Source organism: Drosophila obscura, unplaced genomic scaffold (assembly GCF_018151105.1).
Source record: "Drosophila obscura isolate BZ-5 IFL unplaced genomic scaffold, ASM1815110v1 contig_208, whole genome shotgun sequence".
Classification (NCBI taxonomy): Eukaryota; Metazoa; Arthropoda; class Insecta; order Diptera; family Drosophilidae; genus Drosophila; species Drosophila obscura.
The window spans coordinates 2369282-2387628 of record NW_024542799.1 but is presented as its reverse complement, the minus strand read 5'-3'; the positions used below and the strand labels follow the sequence as shown (position 1 = coordinate 2387628).

Sequence of the window (18347 nt, the reverse complement as noted above, 5' to 3'; positions counted from 1 at the left end):
TATGTATAATTTTGTGGGATATATAATTAATGCAAGCTACTCTTCTTAATTTTGAGCAAATTTACTCTATTTTTTTGTTCTTTTACTTCTTTAAATAAAATATCCGCGACTTTTTATTCTACTTATCGATACACAGGGCTGATTGCAAAAAACTATCGGTACTTTTGTGCGATAGGCGGCGCTTAAATATAAAATTTAATTATACCCTTTTATTGTCTCGGTTATAATTGTGCCCAAAATAAAGCAATTACAGATTATGTCCCATTTTACTATGCAACCTCCGTTTATTTAAATTGAACATTTAATTTATTTATAACATCTTTCTCAGTTAATGGTCTATTGCTTCTGTCTTTGTGTTAATGTTCTATCAAGATTGTTTTAATATAATTTGAACGAAGAAGAACTTCTGCAAGTTGAATGTAGCTTAAGAATGAAATATTTGTTGTTCCTTGGCATCCGCTTAAAAGCCGTGCACCTTCAGCTGGTCTGGTTTGGCTAATCCAACCTTGGTCAACCATTGACAGATGTTCTCACGTTGATCGCCCTGCAGCTGCAGAACTTCACCATACTCCGGATGCTCGATCACAGTTCCATTGCAGGCAAATTCCTGTGAATGCGAAAACAGATCGATCAGTTACATGGCCTCTCAGGAAAGTTGGCCAACAGCCAGGCCAGCCAGGGCACTTACCTTTTTACAGGAGCGGACTATTTTCTTCAAGTCATACTCCGCGGACAGGCCCTGGACAGTGGTTAGCGTCTTGCGACCGTTCCTCTGCTGGATTCTTATGTGCACAAGCCCGTCTTGAATGTCATCATCATTGCCCTTGATTGCATCAGCAAAGGGGTCTGCAAAAGACAAAAACACAATATGCCCTTAGCATCTCATTGGAATCTCTGTATTTGTAATCACACCCTCTCGCAGCGTGCTGTTGTGCCCTTAAAATCGCCTGCGTGCATTTGCGTATGCATGTGTGTATGCGTGTGAGGCCGATGACTAGACCACGAGCAGCCATTTTTATGTACATGTGTAAATGTACATGAGCGCTGCGACTGCGAGTGCGTGCTGGCTGTGTTCTGGGTGTATCTTCTACTTACCACGAGTGTTTAAATTCTGGATGGACATACGACAATAAAAATAAACCACAGCCTAAACAAAAACTTTTTGATGTGATCTGTTGATGTAAAATTTAAGATTTTACTGAATGATTTTTCGGAAGCGTGTTTGTTAGAGGTGTCAAACCATGGAGAGCACTATCGATAGTATCGAGATTTTCCTGCTAGCCTCTACTATCGATGGTTTTGAGACTATCATGATAGTATCGAGCTACAGTCGATGCGCTTTTAATATGTTTGGATTGTCTGCTATAAGATACGAAGACACATTTGTAAACAAATCGACAGGTGGCATCTAATTTTTACAATGGACAAGTTCCTAAAAGGTTTCAATGGTTTTTTAATAATTATTAGAGCTATCACGAGAGTATCGATTGTTTTTTCAAAACATTCAACGTTGATATTTCTCGATTTTGATGTTCCGTTTAATATTACTAGCTAGCTGGGACTCTCAGCCCTAAACAAATAATTTTATCCAGTTCCTCAATGAATTTTGTTTAGGATTGGTTAGTTTTTAGAAGTCCTTTTTATTGGATTATTTACATATTAAGGTTAAAACAAAAACAACATAAAACTAATGTGTCATCATTTTGTGGCGCTGGCAGACTCGTGATATTTTGTGATATGAAATTCGTCAATTTTGATATTCAGTTTAATATTACTATATAGATGGCCCTGTCAGCACTAAAAAAATAGTTTTATTCAATTCCTCAATAAATATTGTTTAGGATTGGGTAGTTTTCAGAACTGAATGTGACGTCAGTGTTGCTGGTCAACCAAGTTTCTTGTATGCGTATGTACTTTTGTATACCTTATTTCTTTTAATTGATGCTAATTTTGTTGTTCCAAGCTCCATTGAAACATTATTTATGATTTTATCCTAGATTGACATGTTTTTTACCTATTAATGTGTTTTGTTTTATATATATACATTTATCCCGGTTCTGATACCTATTATTGGTACCCGTGAGCTAAAAAATTTCGTTGATGTCTTAAAAAAAAAAGACTCACTATTTTCGGCATTAATTGGAGCCTGAAATTACAAACAATATCTCAAGTTAATAATATTCATTTTCCCAAGGTATGCAGATTGTTGCTCATTCCGTGCCAAAGTTGCACAACAATGCTGCTAATTCATTTCCCCATGTTGCAACATGCTGCCACACCACGAAAATGAGGGGAAAGTCTCCACAAAAACACTCTATTCTCCACGAATTGAGAGCAAATTTTGAAAACTCTCCACGAATTGAGAGCGAGTTTTGCAAACTCTCCACGAATTGAGAGCGAAAAATGTCAGTATTTTTGGTGCGCTAACTTGAGTTTGGCGGTCAATTTGAAATGTGTCTTAATATAGTGAAAACAATTTTTATATTATTTTAAGACTGATATTTTGAGAGTATGAATAAACTTGTTTAATCTTGAACAATCTTTGTATTATTTCGCTTAAAAAATAGCGTTTAACAGCATTTCTTAGTAATAATTATTTGAGCCCGATACGATCACGATAGTATCGATTGTGTTTTCAAAACATTCACGACACTTATCGACTGCCACCGGTCGGGGCTGCCAACTTGACCAACTATCGTTGTGAAAGTCTATGCCCAAAATGCAACCCTGCTATTTAATCGCAGCCAACTTTGCTCTGTGCCGCAGCTGCCATATCTCTTTCCTGCTTGTCTTTCAACGAGAAAAGGTGGGCACTTTGCATTTTGTCTTGATTTGGTTAAGTTCTAGCTTCTACAGCATTGTGAATAGCATGTAGCTGTGAAACATTTATTTTGTGACATGGGTGTACCACGTGTTTTAGTCAAAATGGCAGCCAGCTCGAAATATTTCGGAGGTAAATTTTGGTATTACCCACACGTGTGCAGCGCGCTGATTTATTGACCCGAAATGTGTGAAAAGAGTGGCTGAGTTGCTTCATCATGGCGGCCGGGGAACGTAACCCATGCCGGGACTACTTTTATGTTTCCCACCACAATAACTTAACTAAACGTTTATTAAGTGTGCTTAGTCCGTATTCAAGTCTAACATCGAATTTCTTTCTCTTTCACGCTGCGTGGGCCCGGCCGACATAATGTTGATACACACACACACACAAGGTGAGAGCACATGTTGTAGTTGCAAGGGAGTCTAAATTACATGATGAATGATTTAACGGAAGAGTTCTTGAAGACTATATTCATCACCCAATCCTGAAGTTATTCATTAAACTTACCAAATTTTGTACATATTGCACCGAGGTTAAACTTCTTTTCTCTTTTCTTTCATGATTCCGTGCTCTGGTTTGATGACTGGTCGCATTGCTAATAAAGGTAAGCATTGTTCTTCAGTTGGGTGCCTTGAGTATCCCTTCCGTGATGAATGATCTAGCAGAAGAGTTCTTGAAGACTATATTCATCACCCAATTCTGAAATCATGTATTCATAATACCTGCGCTTTAGCCATGGCATCGATTTTATAATGTATTTCTCTTCTCTTTCATAATGTTCCCTTCCGGTTTGATGTCTGGCGGCTGCATTCTCGATAAAGGTAAGCATATAGTTATTTTCTCAAGCGCAGAAGTTTTTCTATCATGATGAATGATTTAGCAGAAGAGTTCTTGAAGACTATATTCATCACCCAATCCTGAATACTCAATCCAACCTTAAGCTATAGGAACTTTTGTAAACTCTTCTAACCGAATTCCCTTTCATTCTACTTGCAGACTTGAGATGGCAACCTCTTCGCACCTCAATTGGTTGATCATTCGCAACAACAACGCCTTCTTGCTGAAGAAGCGCGATGTGAACAAACCCTTCAGCACAGTAAGTGGTGTCCCCCCACCTAAATAGTATCCGATTTGTTCTATGATGTTTCCAACTTACAAACTTTCACAATGATATTTGAATACAACTTGATAGTAACCTTAATCTGACAAAGTTGGCTTCACCATTGAATGCGTCCGTGTGTGGCACATGTATTAATTGTTTATTGCACTTTTCCAGGAGCCAAACAACTTGGCCTCTGTCAGCTCGTACCGCTACAGCGGCATCGTGCACAAGAAGACCCTTGGCGTCGTTCCTGCTGCCGATAAGAAGGGCTTCACCGCCGTGCTGAAGAAGGGCAAATATGCCCAGCGTCCCGCCAAGAACACAGTGCGTGTCGACTTCAAGGCTGGTCCCCGACGCTCCCTGAAAAAGCTGAAGAACCTGTTGATCGGCTCCAAGTACCGCAAGGATCTGACACAGGTAATTTCTGAAATAATTTGGCAATCCCACTGAACTATCCCTGATATGATGATCCTTATTTTAATGCTACATACCAAGATCGCAGAATGATCGTGTTGAAAAAATTGTCTGAAGCTCTATTAGCTCTCTATTATTTGTAGATAATTGTATTTTTCGATATTAAATTGTGTTTTCTATAATTCTAAATTTTAGGCTGCTCTTCGCCGCGCCTCCGCTGTACTGCGTTCCCAGAAGCCTCTTCCCACCAAGGGAAAGAAGGCCGAACTTACCAAGGGAAAGAAGCCCGAATAAAATGTACCATGGGATCATGCGGAGCTGTTTTCTACTCGAGAATAAAGAAAAGATGTTAAAAACCTAATTGTTATTCGCTAATTATGTCGTGGGATATTATAATATTATGGTGGGGTGTAGGAAAATTGGAAAATTAATCTTTACAAAGGTCGTCGTACGCCTCTTAGTCTCCCCATTGACCAGAATTTTGAGCACAAGAGATAACAATGATTTTTTGTTTTGTTGTATATGCTTGAATCGCATGACCTCTTCAGTAACAGCAAGAAGACGGGTTTTACAATGAAAGAGACCATTTTATTGCGTTGAAAGTACAGAATGTTATAAATCAGAATGAGGCAGAGTCGTCAATAAATAAAGATTAAATCAAAGACAATACATACACATATTGATATACATATTTACGTTATACAATGTTTTTAAATGCTTGTTGAGCCGTTCTACTTAATTATAATCGAGTACACATACACGCACTTTAATAGAAATATTCATATTTCTGAGCATGATGCAACATGATCTCCATGGACTTTTTGCCCTGCATTACGCCATTCCGTTCCATGTAGTTCCAAATGGAAGCCATGAACACACAGAACAAGATGACTCCGAAGACTATAAACTTGAGCAGCAAGAAAATCGTTCGCATTCCTCCCGGGGCCGTGAACTCGACAAGCAGAACGAGTAGGACAAAGAGGAAGGTGGCTGCGCTGTAGTAGAGTATCCGATCGGTGTTCAATTGCAGCAGGGAAGCATCGCAAAGGGACAGGGCTTCCTGGAGAGCAGCGGTTCTGGCCGCAGGAAGGGGCTGGATGGAAGAGCAGCTTTTATCTGGACTCCTTATGGAACTGCCATTGCAATTGACAGGAGATGCATCAGCCGTCGGGGGAATGGCAGGCGCAGGTCCATCTCCTCCTCCTTGCTCACGGGATGGACATGTTTCTTCCACCACTTCGCAGTTAACTTCAATCGTCGCCACTGCTGCTGCGTCGCTTGCTGCCCCAGGATCTGTTGGAATGGTGCGGGATAGCTTCAGCTTTGCCAATACAGCTTCGTGATCCGAGAAGCTAAACTTTTGACCAGGCACACGGTCTGGAAAGGGTAGAGTGTACTCGACAATCTCAGCGTTTATATTATCGCCTCCGCGCACAAAGATGTGGTCTATGCGTATGCCCCGCGGATTCCTAGACAGTGCCCTCGTCGAGGTGTAGGAATTTGTTTCGCACTCATTTGTGCGAAAGGTGTCCGACGCGCAGCTGTCCAACATTTTGGAGGTGTACAACAGCACCTTATACGATATGTCTTGTGGTTGGGCATTCAAATCTCCGGCCAAGATCTGAAGCACCGAGTTGCCCCGGGTTGCCTCGATAAACTGAGCGGTATCAAAGGCTTGGATAACCCGGTGAGTCTTGTATTCATCATTGTCATTGTCATACTCGGCATGCAGATGTGCATTATAGAGGTGCACCATCTGGTTGCCAATTAAGATGCGGCATAGACCGACACCCTTGCCGCCGAACCAATCCGCGTGCTGAATGCGATGGAAATAGCCATTCACGGACCAGGCGTGGAACAGAGTCCCCAGAATGGGATACTTGGAAAGCACGAGGAGGCCGGCGCCCATTACGCCACTGTGGAAGTAGTGGGCATAGGGCAGAACACTGGACGTCTTCTCCTGCAACTGCTCGCTGTCATGTTGAGCCCACACCTCCTGAAGCGACACGATATCATACTTTCCGCTGCTCAGTTCTTTGCAAATGGCCTCGAGACGCGGCCCCCGATCACTTGACACATATGGAATGCCCCTACAATTGTGAATTGAAGTTGTGATTAGATTTGAGCCCAGTGCGTCACCTGTCACTCACCATATGTTCAGGGTTAAAATGTTCAGCTCCAGCAGCAGCATCTTGCTTTAGTCTTATATGGCCGCGCTGTACGTTGGCATACTTACAAATAATTCGATCGCAGAGCTAAAAGTAAAAGATAAACAATTAAATATGACCCCAGAAATATACCGAAAAATACCTTGTCATTACCAAAATATACCGTAAATATACTGACAAAATGCGTTGATATTTCTCGTTTTTGATATTCGGTTTAATATTACTAGCTAGCTGGGACTCTCAGCCCTACACAAAAAATTTTATCCGATAGATACATAAATTTTGTTCAGGATTGGCAAGTTTTCAGAAGTCTTTTTTATTGGATGAGTTACATATTAAGGTTCAAACAAAAACAACATAAAACGAATGTGACGTCGTTTTGTGGCGCTGCCAGACTCGTGTAATTCGTAGTTGCTGCGGGCTGCCATACCATGATATTTTGTGATATGAAATTCGTCAATTTTGATATTCAGTTTAATATTACTAGATAGTTGGCCCTGTCAGACCTAAACGAATAATTTTAGCCGATAGATACATCAATTTTCTACAAGACTGGCTAGTTTTTAGAACGCTTTATTATTGGATTATTTACATATTAAGGTTCAAACAAAAACAATATAATACGAATGTGACGTCGTTTTGTGGCGCTGCCAGACTCGTGTATTTCGTAGTTGCTGCGGGCTGCCATACCATGATATTTTGCGATATGAAATTCGTCAATTTTGATATTCAGTTTAATATTACTAGATAGTTGGCCCTGTCAGACCTAAACGAATAATTTTAGCCGATAGATACATCAATTTTCTAGAAGACTGGCTAGTTTTTAGAACGCTTTATTATTGGATTATTTACATATTAAGGTTCAAACAAAAACAATATAATACGAATGTGACGTCGTTTTGTGGCGCTGCCAGACTCGTGTAATTCGTAGTTGCTGCGGGCTGCCATACCATGATATTTTGTGATATGAAATTCGTCAATTTTGATATTCCGTGTAATATTGTTAGCTAGTTGGCGCATTCAGCTTTAAACAAGTAATTTTATTCTACTCCTCAATGAATTTTGTTTAGGATTGGCTAGTTTTCAGAACTATTTTTAATGGGATTGTTTAGATAATAGGATTCAAACAAAAACGGCCAAAGCATAAAACGTAAATGTTGACTAAATGTGACGTCAGTGTTGCCTGGTCAACCAAGTTTCTTCTATGCGTATGTACTTTTGTATACCTTATTTCCAAGTTCCAAGCTCCATTGAAACATTATTTATGATTTTATCCTAGGTTGACATGTTTTTTACGTTTTAATGCACATATTTGTGTTTTATATATACATTTATCCCGGTTCTGATACCTATTATTGGAACCCGTGAGCTGCCATATAACGGCAGAAAACTATAATTTCGTATCAGTCAGCCTTTGTCAGAGAGCATTTACAATTTTTTTTACTTTCATATCAGTCAGCTCTTGTCAATGAGCAATATTTTGTTCAGTGGCGCCATTTGCGCTGAACTAGTGAACTACTACTACTGCCGCCGAACCAATCCGCGTGCTGAATGCGATGGAAATAGCCATTCGAACATTTTAATGACAGCGGCAAGTATTTGGCGTCGATATGCTTCCCGTCACAATGGAATTTCTGCGGTTACTATGGATTGGAAATTATTTACAAACGAATGCTAGCTAAATGGTAGAATATTGGAAGTGGAAGTGGTTTTTGTATTTGATAATAATAGCTACATTGGCTAATGAAAATGTAGTCTTATTTCAGAACATAAAAAACTTATTTTTAATAATTCGTTTACAAAATAATAGCTTAATTGTTTCACTGAAAATGTAGTCTTATTTTCGAACATAAAAAACTTATTTTTAATAATTTTTAATAATAATAATAACAGAACAACATTTTTAATAATTTTTAATAATAATAACAACTAAACAATAGCTTCGTTGGCTTGTTTAAAATTTAGTGTTCTTAAAATATATTGTCATTGTTCTATGTCGTTGTTTTTGCAGTCGTTGCAAAATATATTCGTTTCGCTGGAAAAAAGTAAAATTAGATTGTATGTGAGTGGATGAAAGGTAAATACTTACAATATATCTTTGCTTAAAAAGCAGTAATAACAAATCAAAATGTTGCAGCTGGAGCACGCTCTGCTGCATTCAATGCATACATTTTCTTTTTTGCAGTCCTTGTATTTGCATGTGTCTCCATTGCAGCATATTGATTTTGTCGGAATTGCGTCAGTTTCGGTTTTTTTTTTTCATTGCTTTTTAAAGGCGTCTCCGTCTTTTTTTTTTTTTTTTTTTTGTCATATTTTGCTTTCTGGTATGATTCATAAAAATTTGGGGTTTGTCTGCCCTTTGATATCCATGTTCTTCTTATCTCACCCGGGAACAGTTTTATAAGTTCATCAAGCAGTTGGCTTGCTTGTGTTCCTGTCATTAATAGCTCATTATTGGAATAATACTTCATTATTTCCCTTCTTATTGTTTTGCGGTCCTGGTCAGTAAGAGGTGTATTCTGTTTACGTTTGTTCAGAATTTTTATTTGGGAGGTTTTTATGAGTATTCCCAAAGTTGTTACAACAACGGATGTAGGTGGCACTGGGGAAATACTTTTACTTTTATTAAATTTAGTGTTATTGGCATCCCAATTGTCTTCTATTTCCGATTCTGTCTCAAAATTTAGCCGTGGCGGTACCTGCGTCTGTGATGCCGGTGATGCTGGTGATGGTGGCGATGGTGGTGATGGTGGCGATGCCGGGGATGGTGGGTATGGTGGGGATGGCGGGGATGCCGGTGATGCCGGTAATGGTGGTGATGGTGGTGATGGTGGCGATGGTGGTGATGGTGGGGATGGCGGGCATTGTGGCGATGTTGTTTTTTTTCTTTTTTTGCTTTGTGGAGGGGAATCGGTAACCCACTCCCATGCTGGGATCTGACATAATATACAAGGAAATAAGCAAAGTAGTGAAGAGGATCGAATCCATGGACATGGGCAAAAATTTGTTGGCAATTATTTGCGATGGCTGCTGTGCCAACAACTTAGCCGTATGCTTTGTCGGAATGAAGTATCCTGTCTTGTTGGACATAACCCACCTGACAAAATTGTTCTCTGGAAACAAGATTTCACCATTCACCGATCGAATTCTTAAACAGCTGTACGACGCAACTTTTACCGTTGAAAACTGGAGGGAAATATTTCGTAACTTGCCAAGCTTGGACACAGTTCCCATGAAATTTCAAACGTTTTACCCGTCAGAACTGACGAATTTGGTGGAAAGATACTATTCATACCCTCGTGAAACTGGAATGGCATTGCAATTAAACAAGGCTAACTGTAACCATTTAGAGACAACTGGTTCAGTTATAAAAATACTTGCTGGCAATATTATAAATTTCGCATTTCACATGGGTGAAGAAACTGAATTTCAAGAGGATGCCCTACTTTATACCACCCGGCTTGTGGGAGCTCTGGCACATGAAATGTCTGAAAATAATATTTAAATATGAGAATCAATTCTTTTTCGTCCATTTTCCTGACGTCTTGCTTAATTCTGTTGATTTTCAAAAATTTGTGTATCTTTCCTTGTCATCAAACACCCAAATCCAAATTCAAGACGCACGTCTTCCAATGTAAACGCCTTTTCTGCTTCATTGCGTCTATGCCGATATCGATAGCAGACGCGCCCAGTGTAAAAAGGCTATTATTTTCGAACATAAAAAACTTATTTTTAATAATTTTTAATAATAATAATATCAGAACAATAGCTTCGTTGGCTTGTTTAAAATTTAGTGTTCTTAAAATATATTGTCATTGTTCTATGTCGTTGTTTTTGCAGTCGTTGCAAAATATATTCGTTTCGCTGGAAAAAAGTAAAATTAGATTGTATGTGAGTGGATGAAAGGTAAATACTTACAATATATCTTTGCTTAAAAAGCAGTAATAACAAATCAAAATGTTGCAGCTGAGGCACGCTCTGCTGCATTCAATGCATACATTTTCTTTTTTGCAGTCCTTGTATTTGCATGTGTCTCCATTGCAGCATATTGATTTTGTCGGAATTGCGTCAGTTTCGGTTTTTTTTTTCATTGCTTTTTAAAGGCGTCTCCGTCTTTTTTTTTTGTTTTCTGATTTTGTCATATTTCGCTTTCCGGTATGATTCATAAAAATTTGGGGTTTGTCTGCCCTTTGATATCCATCTTTCTCTTATTTCATTCGGGAAAAGTTTTATGATTTCGTCAAGCAGCTGGTTTGCTTGCGTTCTTGTCATTTGTAAATCATTTTTGCAAAAATATATCATTATTACCAGCCTTATTGTACGGCGGTCCTGGTCTGTTAGCGGCGTATTCTGTTTTCGTTTCTTCAGAATTTTTATTTGGGAGGTTTTTATTAGAATTCCCATAGTTGTTAGAACAACGGATGTAGGTAGCACTGGCGAAACACTTTTACTTTTATTAAATTGATTGGTCTTTGCGTCCCAATTGTCGTCCATTTCGGACTCAGAGTCAAAATACAGGCGTCTTGCTGTTTGTGGCGTACGTACTCGTACCGGCGTCTCCTGTGATGACGATGACTGTGGTGGGGATGGTGGGGATGGCGGGGATGCCGGTGATGCCGGTGATGGTGGTGATGGTGGTGATGGTGGCGATGGTGGTGATGGTGGCGATGGCGTGTATGGCGGGCAGTGTGGCGATGTTGTTTTTTTTTCTTTTTTTGCTTTGTGGAGGGGAATCGGTATCCCACTCCCATACAGTGCTGCCAACTTTTCATCAGGAAAAAAGCCATTTCTGACTTGTACAAGACACAAAAAAAGCTGAAAAACTACAGAAAAAAGCCAAAAAAAAGCGTAATTTTTGGGTTTACCAATTTTTTTATTTCTGTAGTATTTTATAGGGTTTTTACTGTAAGACCGCCATTAATTCGTCTAACTCAGCGTAATTGTCTTCAGGCTCGCAATCGTACGACTTGGTCGTACCAATCAAGCGAAGATAATTTTTGGGCACATCATAATCGAAACCGCATTTTCCCAGTCTTCGTAGTTTTGTGACGCTGATATCTGTTGATTCGTCGAGTAAGAGACTGAATTTGGAGTCCCCAATATCGCTGCACAAGTCTTCGAAAAAATGACGCGCCAGAACATTCTAATACTCTCTGCACACTGAGTCCATCCTGGGGGAACGGTGGGAATTTTTGAAAGATGTGAAACACCGATTCACATTGACACCATCCACCATCCATGAGAAACAACTGTTGCTCACAATTGCGTGCGGTGAAAATTTGTTTACTTTAATTAAAATGAATATAAATAACATTTCAATGGTCGTGAATGTGATTCAGCAGCAAAACATATTCTTGCACAAGCTAATCATGTTGTTGGACATGGACGATGATGATGAGGATAGCTTTGACGAGGAGGAGATAATAGAATGGATATCTGTATTGAAAACACTGAAGCCCGGAAGGTTGTGGTCATTTGTGACTGCTTATACTAAATCCAATCAATGTTTTAAATAAAAATATAATGGGACATTTTGGGAGAAAGATGTACCCAAAAACAACGAGGCGTTTTTAAAGCTAAGTTATGTACAGCCGTATACTTTGGGCTCTTTGTTTTGAGTAAAGAATAGTCGGAAGGCTGTCAGCCTATAGCGTGTGCAATATCCTGCTTGAGTTTTGCAGAGCATTTATAAATGAGAGGATTCCAGAGGATAGTCCACAAACAGAGTTGTGTATCTGAGACAATTTTGACATATCAGATGTTTTTTTGTTGTTTTTTTCTACCATTTTCCTGTCTGTCATTGTTTACATTTTCGTAGTGAATTCCGATTTTTTGTTGTGAATGTCAAATATTTATTGTTGCATTTGACCACTAACCATACAGTATATAGATGTGCCAGTTCATACAACGAAAGGGGCGCAGCTGAGTTTGGCGTACGTCCAGACTTCGGCTTTGGGAATGGCCGCGTTCGGCTCTGGAATGGCCCGTTCGGCTCATAACGTCAAACGAGCCGACTGCACGCATGCATGTGTTGTGTACGCGTACACTCCAAAATATATGATTTTATGCATAGAATAATTTTAAGCTGCCGAAACCGACTTTGTTCGAGATTTCAGTTTACGTAAACGTGTGTGTGACATGTATTCACACATACTGCGCTCTACAATTTTTGTCCGCTTTAATTGGTTTTTCGTTTTGTTTTGAGGGCTGATGTGATGTAGCGAACTGAGCTGACCTGCCGCAGCATAAATGAGGAATGGGCAGAGTGGGTGGGGGTGTTAAATAAATACAATATATAAAAACGAAGGATGTTATCTCTGCTCATATCTCCTAAACTAAAATTATCTTGAAAATTAGATACGCTAAAGCTCTGGAAAATGTTCTACTAGATGTGTACATTTATTTTATTCAAAGCATTCATAAAATATTTTTTCGTTTTGTTTTGAAAAGCTGTTGTTGTGTCGGTCGCGCGGGGTATTTCTTCCATTCTCTTTTAAGTTAGCCTTTGCCTCTGCTTTCGGCTTCGGACCCGCGTCGAGTCGAGCGACAGAATACGCCAACAAATATGAAGTCTGACGACGGGAATAGGTCCAGGGCCGGATTAGCAGTTGCCGAGGGCCCCCCTAGGGCTAACAGAAAAATTTGTTGAAAAAACAAAACTCCAAATAATGGATTAAAAATATAATAGCCACTGATAAACAAAAAAATTATTAAACAAAATTTAAATTTATAAGTTTTTATTTCAAATGAAAAAAGAAGGAACTGGCGTGAAAAAATAGTGGGCACCAGATTGATGGTTGCCCAGGGCCCGGTTGAGGGTTGATCCGGCCCTGAATCGGTCGATTTTGGTTTTAAACTTTAAAATTTAAAGTTATTTGTTTGTACTGTGTGTATTTACATTGGGGACTCAGGTGAAAAGAGGTGGCAAAATTAAAAAATATTTTATGAATGCTTTGAATAAAATAAATGTACACATCTAGTAGAACATTTTCCAGAGCTTTAGCGAATCTAATTTTCAAGATAATTTTAGTTTAGGAGATATGAGCAGAGATAACATCCTTCATTTTTATATATTGTATTTATTTAACACCCCCACCCACTCTGCCCATTCCACATTTATGCTGCGGCAGATCAGCTCAGCTCGCTACATCACATCAGCCCTCAAAACAAAACGAAAAACCAATTAAAGCGGCCAAAAATTGTAGAGCGCAGTATGTGTGAATACATGTCACACACACGTTTACGTAAACTGAAATCTCGAACAAAGTCGGTTTCGGCAGCTAAAAATTATTCTATGCATACAATCATATATTTTGGAGTGTACGCGTACACAACACATGCATGCTTGCTGCAGTCGGCTCGTTTCACGTTATGAGCCGAACGCGGCCATTCCCAGAGCCGAACGCGGCCATTCCCAAAGCCGAAGATCTGGGAACGTACGCTGCAAACTCAGCTGCGCCCCTTTCGTTGTATGAACTGGCACATCTATATACTGTATGGTTAGTGATTTGACAAATATCGAAAAAATACCGCACTGAAACGTGAGAATTAGGAACATCCCAGATGGATGGTGGAATAACTGGGAAGTTTTCGGAACGGCAAAACCTTACGGACCATCCCAGAAATGGATGGTGGATGGTCCCCAGTGTGAAAAGGCTATTAATGATGCTGGTGCATTTCGTTCGATGCAGCTTAACTCGTCCTGCAGCTCCAACTTCAAAATGTTTGTTGCACAATTTGTCCAAATGATCAACTTGTGCCATGGATGCATGTTGAGCAATAAAGAGACACAACGCTGCTTCCTGCTCAACAGTTTTAACAGGCAAAGTTCCAAAATCTATTTTGTTTTGTTGTGTGAAGCCGGTCGTCGAATTCGTGTGCTTCTTCGTTTTCGCATGAGCCCGCAGATCACTAAGTTTGGCTATTATTGTGATTTTGCAATAGCTGCAGTACACCCTATGCTCATCAGTATCGTCCTTTCTTGCCCAAGCTTTAAATTCATCGTTTTTGAGCCAAGCATCGCGGCACTTCTGCTTATACAATGGAATTTCTGCGGTTACTATGGATTGGAAATTATTTACAAACGAATGCTAGCTAAATGGTAGAATATTGGAAGTGGAAGTGGTTTTGTATTTATTAATAATATCTACATTGGCTAATGAAAATGTTGTTTTATTTTAGAACATAAATCTTATTTTTAATATTTCGTTAAAATAATAGCTACATTTTCTCACTGAAAATGAGGCTTATTTTTGAACTTAAATAACTTAATTTTAAAAATTAGTTAATACAATAAAAACAGAACAATGTTGTTCAATGTTCAATGTTGTGCGTTTTGCAGTCGTTGCAAAATATATTCGTTTCGCTGAAAAAAAGTAAAATTAGACTGTGTGTGTGTTGAAGTAAGGTAAATACTTACAATATATCTTTGCTTAAAAAGCAGTAATAACATATGAGAGTGTCGCAGCTGGAGCAGGCTTGGCTGCATTCAATGCATACATCCTTTTTGCAGTCTTTGCAAATGCATTTATCTCCATTGCAGCATATAGATTTAGTTACAATTGCTACAGTTTTGTTTTTGGTTTCCGTCAATTTTGTTTGTTTTTTTTTTTGTCATATACAGCTTTTCTGTACGATTCATAAAAATTTGGCGTTCGTCTGCCCTTTGTTATCCATGTTTGTCTAATTTCATTAGGGAAAAGTTTAATGATTTCATCCAGCAGCTGGTTTGCTTGCGTTCTTGACATTTGTAAATCATTTTTGCAGAAATATCTCATTATTACGAGTTTTATTGTCCGGCGGTCCTGGTCTGTCAGCGGCGTATTTTCTTTTCTTTTGTTGAGGATTTTTATTTGTGATGTTTTTATTAGAATTCCTAAAGTTGTTATAACAACTGAAGTAGGTGGTACTGGCGAAACTGTTGTATTTTTATTAAATTGGTTGCTCTTCGCGTCCCAATTGTCGTCCATTTCGGACTCTGATTCGAAATACAGGCATCTTGCTGTTTGTGGCACTCGTGTCTCCTGTGATGACGATGACATTGAATTCAATGACGATGTAGACGGCAATGGCTTGGATGGTGGGGATGGCTTGGATGGTGGGGATGGTGGGGACGGTGGCGATGGAGGGGATGGCGGTGACGCCGGTGATGCCGGTGACGTCGGTGACGCCGGTGATGTTGGTGATGTTGGTGATGCCGGTGATGTAGTGGATGGTGTCGATGACGTGTATGGCGGGCATTGTGTTGATGTTGAAGTTGATGTTTTTCTTTTTTTGCTTTTTGGTGGGGAATTGGTATCCCACTCCCATGCTGGGATCTGACATAATATACAAGGAAATAAGCAAAGTAGTGAAGAGGATCGAATCCATGGACATGGGCAAAATTTGTTGGCAATTATTTGCGATGGCTGCTGTGCCAACAACTTAGCCGTATGCTTTGTCGGAATGAAGTATCCTGTCTTGTGGGACATAACCCACCTGACAAAATTGTTCTCTGGAAACAAGATTTCACCATTCACCGATCGAATTCTTAAACAGCTGTACGACGCAACTTTTACCGTTGAAAACTGGAGGGAAATATTTCGTAACTTGCCAAGCTTGGACACAGTTCCCATGAAATTTCAAACGTTTTACCCGTCAGAACTGACGAATTTGCAAAAATTGGTGGAAAGATACTATTCATACCCTCGTGAAACTGGAATGGCATTGCAATTAAACAAGGCTAACTGTAACCATTTAGAGACAACTGGTTCAGTTTAACAATGTTGTTCAATGTTCAATGTTGTGCGTTTTGCAGTCGTTGCAAAATATATTCGTTTCGCTGAAAAAAAGTAAAATTAGACTGTGTGTGTGTTGAAGTAAGGTAAATACTTACAATATATCTTTGCTTAAAAAGCAGTAATAACATATGAGAGTGTCGCAGCTGGAGCAGGCTTGGCTGCATTCAATGCATACATCCTTTTTGCAGTCTTTGCAAATGCATTTATCTCCATTGCAGCATATAGATTTAGTTACAATTGCTACAGTTTTGTTTTTGGTTTCCGTCAATTTTGTTTGTTTTTTTTTTTTGTCATATACAGCTTTTCTGTACGATTCATAAAAATTTGGCGTTCGTCTGCCCTTTGTTATCCATGTTTGTCTAATTTCATTAGGGAAAAGTTTAATGATTTCATCCAGCAGCTGGTTTGCTTGCGTTCTTGACATTTGTAAATCATTTTTGCAGAAATATCTCATTATTACGAGTTTTATTGTCCGGCGGTCCTGGTCTGTCAGCGGCGTATTTTCTTTTCTTTTGTTGAGGATTTTTATTTGTGATGTTTTTATTAGAATTCCTAAAGTTGTTATAACAACTGAAGTAGGTGGTACTGGCGAAACTGTTGTATTTTTATTAAATTGGTTGCTCTTCGCGTCCCAATTGTCGTCCATTTCGGACTCTGATTCGAAATACAGGCATCTTGCTGTTTGTGGCACTCGTGTCTCCTGTGATGACGATGACATTGAATTCAATGACGATGTAGACGGCAATGGCTTGGATGGTGGGGATGGCTTGGATGGTGGGGATGGTGGGGACGGTGGCGATGGAGGGGATGGCGGTGACGCCGGTGATGCCGGTGACGTCGGTGACGCCGGTGATGTTGGTGATGTTGGTGATGCCGGTGATGTAGTGGATGGTGTCGATGACGTGTATGGCGGGCATTGTGTTGATGTTGAAGTTGATGTTTTTCTTTTTTTGCTTTTTGGTGGGGAATTGGTATCCCACTCCCATGCTGGGATCTGACATAATATACAAGGAAATAAGCAAAGTAGTGAAGAGGATCGAATCCATGGACATGGGCAAAAATTTGTTGGCAATTATTTGCGATGGCTGCTGTGCCAACAACTTAGCCGTATGCTTTGTCGGAATGAAGTATCCTGTCTTGTGGGACATAACCCACCTGACAAAATTGTTCTCTGGAAACAAGATTTCACCATTCACCGATCGAATTCTTAAACAGCTGTACGACGCAACTTTTACCGTTGAAAACTGGAGGGAAATATTTCGTAACTTGCCAAGCTTGGACACAGTTCCCATGAAATTTCAAACGTTTTACCCGTCAGAACTGACGAATTTGCAAAAATTGGTGGAAAGATACTATTCATACCCTCGTGAAACTGGAATGGCATTGCAATTAAACAAGGCTAACTGTAACCATTTAGAGACAACTGGTTCAGTTATAACGAGAAGGAACGTGTGAGTCGCTTCTGGGGACGCGACTCTACTTATACCCGTACTCAGTCAGTATATACATTTTTGAGCATATGACTTTTTAGAATTTTAGAAAAAAAAAAATTTTACATTTTACATTTTTTTGCTACATATGATATCTACATCTACATATACAATGTATATTCTACATCTAACATGTAGATTTTACATGTTCCAATTAGATTCTACATCTCCTCCGTTAGGGGTTGCTCGCGCACTGAACGCGGCAGAATGTGCGAGCGAGAAAAAAAATGAGATGCGTTGTCGTCGGCGGGAGGGGGAGGGGGAGGGGAAGCAACTGAAAATTTCTTGATTCTGGCTATAATTATGATCCGATCTGATTCAGATTCGGCAATCTGGTAGATATGGGCATTTTCTACGATACTGCGTTTTTAGTTTTATCGTATCTTTAAAACTGTGCCTGCCACAGATTTTCGTCCTTTGTGTGGGCGGAAGGGAGCGGGGCGAAATTTTGAAATACACTTGTAGCAGTGTGATATCACATGAGTCTGGAAACCAAATTTGGTTTCTCTAGCTCTTATAGTCTCTGAGATCCAGGCGCTCATCAAGACGGACGGACGAACAGACGGACGG

General features: G+C 39.5%; 3 protein-coding genes and 3 non-coding genes across 6 annotated transcripts; 4 read left to right on the top strand and 2 right to left on the bottom strand.

The window, feature by feature from the left end:
• Positions 1-287: 287 nt before the first annotated feature.
• Positions 288-1252, bottom strand: LOC111064816 (eukaryotic translation initiation factor eIF1). Its single transcript, XM_022352605.1, has 3 exons — positions 1096-1252; positions 689-846; positions 288-607 (listed from the first exon to the last, which is right to left on the bottom strand). The coding sequence occupies exons 1-3, from the start codon at positions 1121-1123 to the stop codon at positions 461-463; spliced, it is 333 nt and encodes a 110-aa protein (XP_022208297.1). The 5' UTR covers positions 1124-1252; the 3' UTR covers positions 288-460.
• Positions 1253-2741: 1489 nt separating this feature from the next.
• Positions 2742-4701, top strand: LOC111064848 (60S ribosomal protein L28). Its single transcript, XM_022352658.1, has 4 exons — positions 2742-2806; positions 3821-3920; positions 4101-4343; positions 4536-4701. The coding sequence occupies exons 2-4, from the start codon at positions 3828-3830 to the stop codon at positions 4632-4634; spliced, it is 435 nt and encodes a 144-aa protein (XP_022208350.1). The 5' UTR covers positions 2742-2806; positions 3821-3827; the 3' UTR covers positions 4635-4701.
• On the top strand, positions 3246-3319 carry LOC121404513. Its single transcript, XR_005968058.1, has one exon. It is a non-coding gene; the product is annotated as a small nucleolar RNA CD11 (small nucleolar RNA).
• LOC121404514 lies at positions 3461-3535 on the top strand. Its single transcript, XR_005968059.1, has one exon. It is a non-coding gene; the product is annotated as a small nucleolar RNA CD11 (small nucleolar RNA).
• On the top strand, positions 3679-3752 carry LOC121404518. Its single transcript, XR_005968063.1, has one exon. It is a non-coding gene; the product is annotated as a small nucleolar RNA CD11 (small nucleolar RNA).
• A 213-nt stretch (positions 4702-4914) lies between the features above and the next one.
• Positions 4915-6609, bottom strand: LOC111064847 (putative neutral sphingomyelinase). The gene is made up of 2 exons (XM_022352657.2): positions 6491-6609; positions 4915-6430 (listed from the first exon to the last, which is right to left on the bottom strand). The coding sequence occupies exons 1-2, from the start codon at positions 6529-6531 to the stop codon at positions 5107-5109; spliced, it is 1365 nt and encodes a 454-aa protein (XP_022208349.1). The 5' UTR covers positions 6532-6609; the 3' UTR covers positions 4915-5106.
• Positions 6610-18347: the final 11738 nt, after the last annotated feature.

Excerpts from the sequence above, each read along its gene's own strand:
- LOC111064816 (XM_022352605.1), bottom strand. The coding sequence starts at position 1,123 with ATGTCCATCCAGAATTTAAACACTCGTG. Across the intron at positions 847-1,095 it reads CCAGAATTTAAACACTCGTG|ACCCCTTTGCTGATGCAATC; the intron begins GTAAGTAGAAGA and ends TGTCTTTTGCAG. Across the intron at positions 608-688 it reads TAGTCCGCTCCTGTAAAAAG|GAATTTGCCTGCAATGGAAC; the intron begins GTAAGTGCCCTG and ends TCGCATTCACAG.
- LOC111064848 (XM_022352658.1), top strand. The coding sequence starts at position 3,828 with ATGGCAACCTCTTCGCACCTCAATTGGTTGATCATTCGCAACAACAAC. Across the intron at positions 3,921-4,100 it reads TGAACAAACCCTTCAGCACA|GAGCCAAACAACTTGGCCTC; the intron begins GTAAGTGGTGTC and ends GCACTTTTCCAG. Across the intron at positions 4,344-4,535 it reads ACCGCAAGGATCTGACACAG|GCTGCTCTTCGCCGCGCCTC; the intron begins GTAATTTCTGAA and ends TCTAAATTTTAG.
- LOC111064847 (XM_022352657.2), bottom strand. The coding sequence starts at position 6,531 with ATGCTGCTGCTGGAGCTGAACATTTTAACCCTGAACATATG. Across the intron at positions 6,431-6,490 it reads ATTTTAACCCTGAACATATG|GGGCATTCCATATGTGTCAA; the intron begins GTGAGTGACAGG and ends TCACAATTGTAG.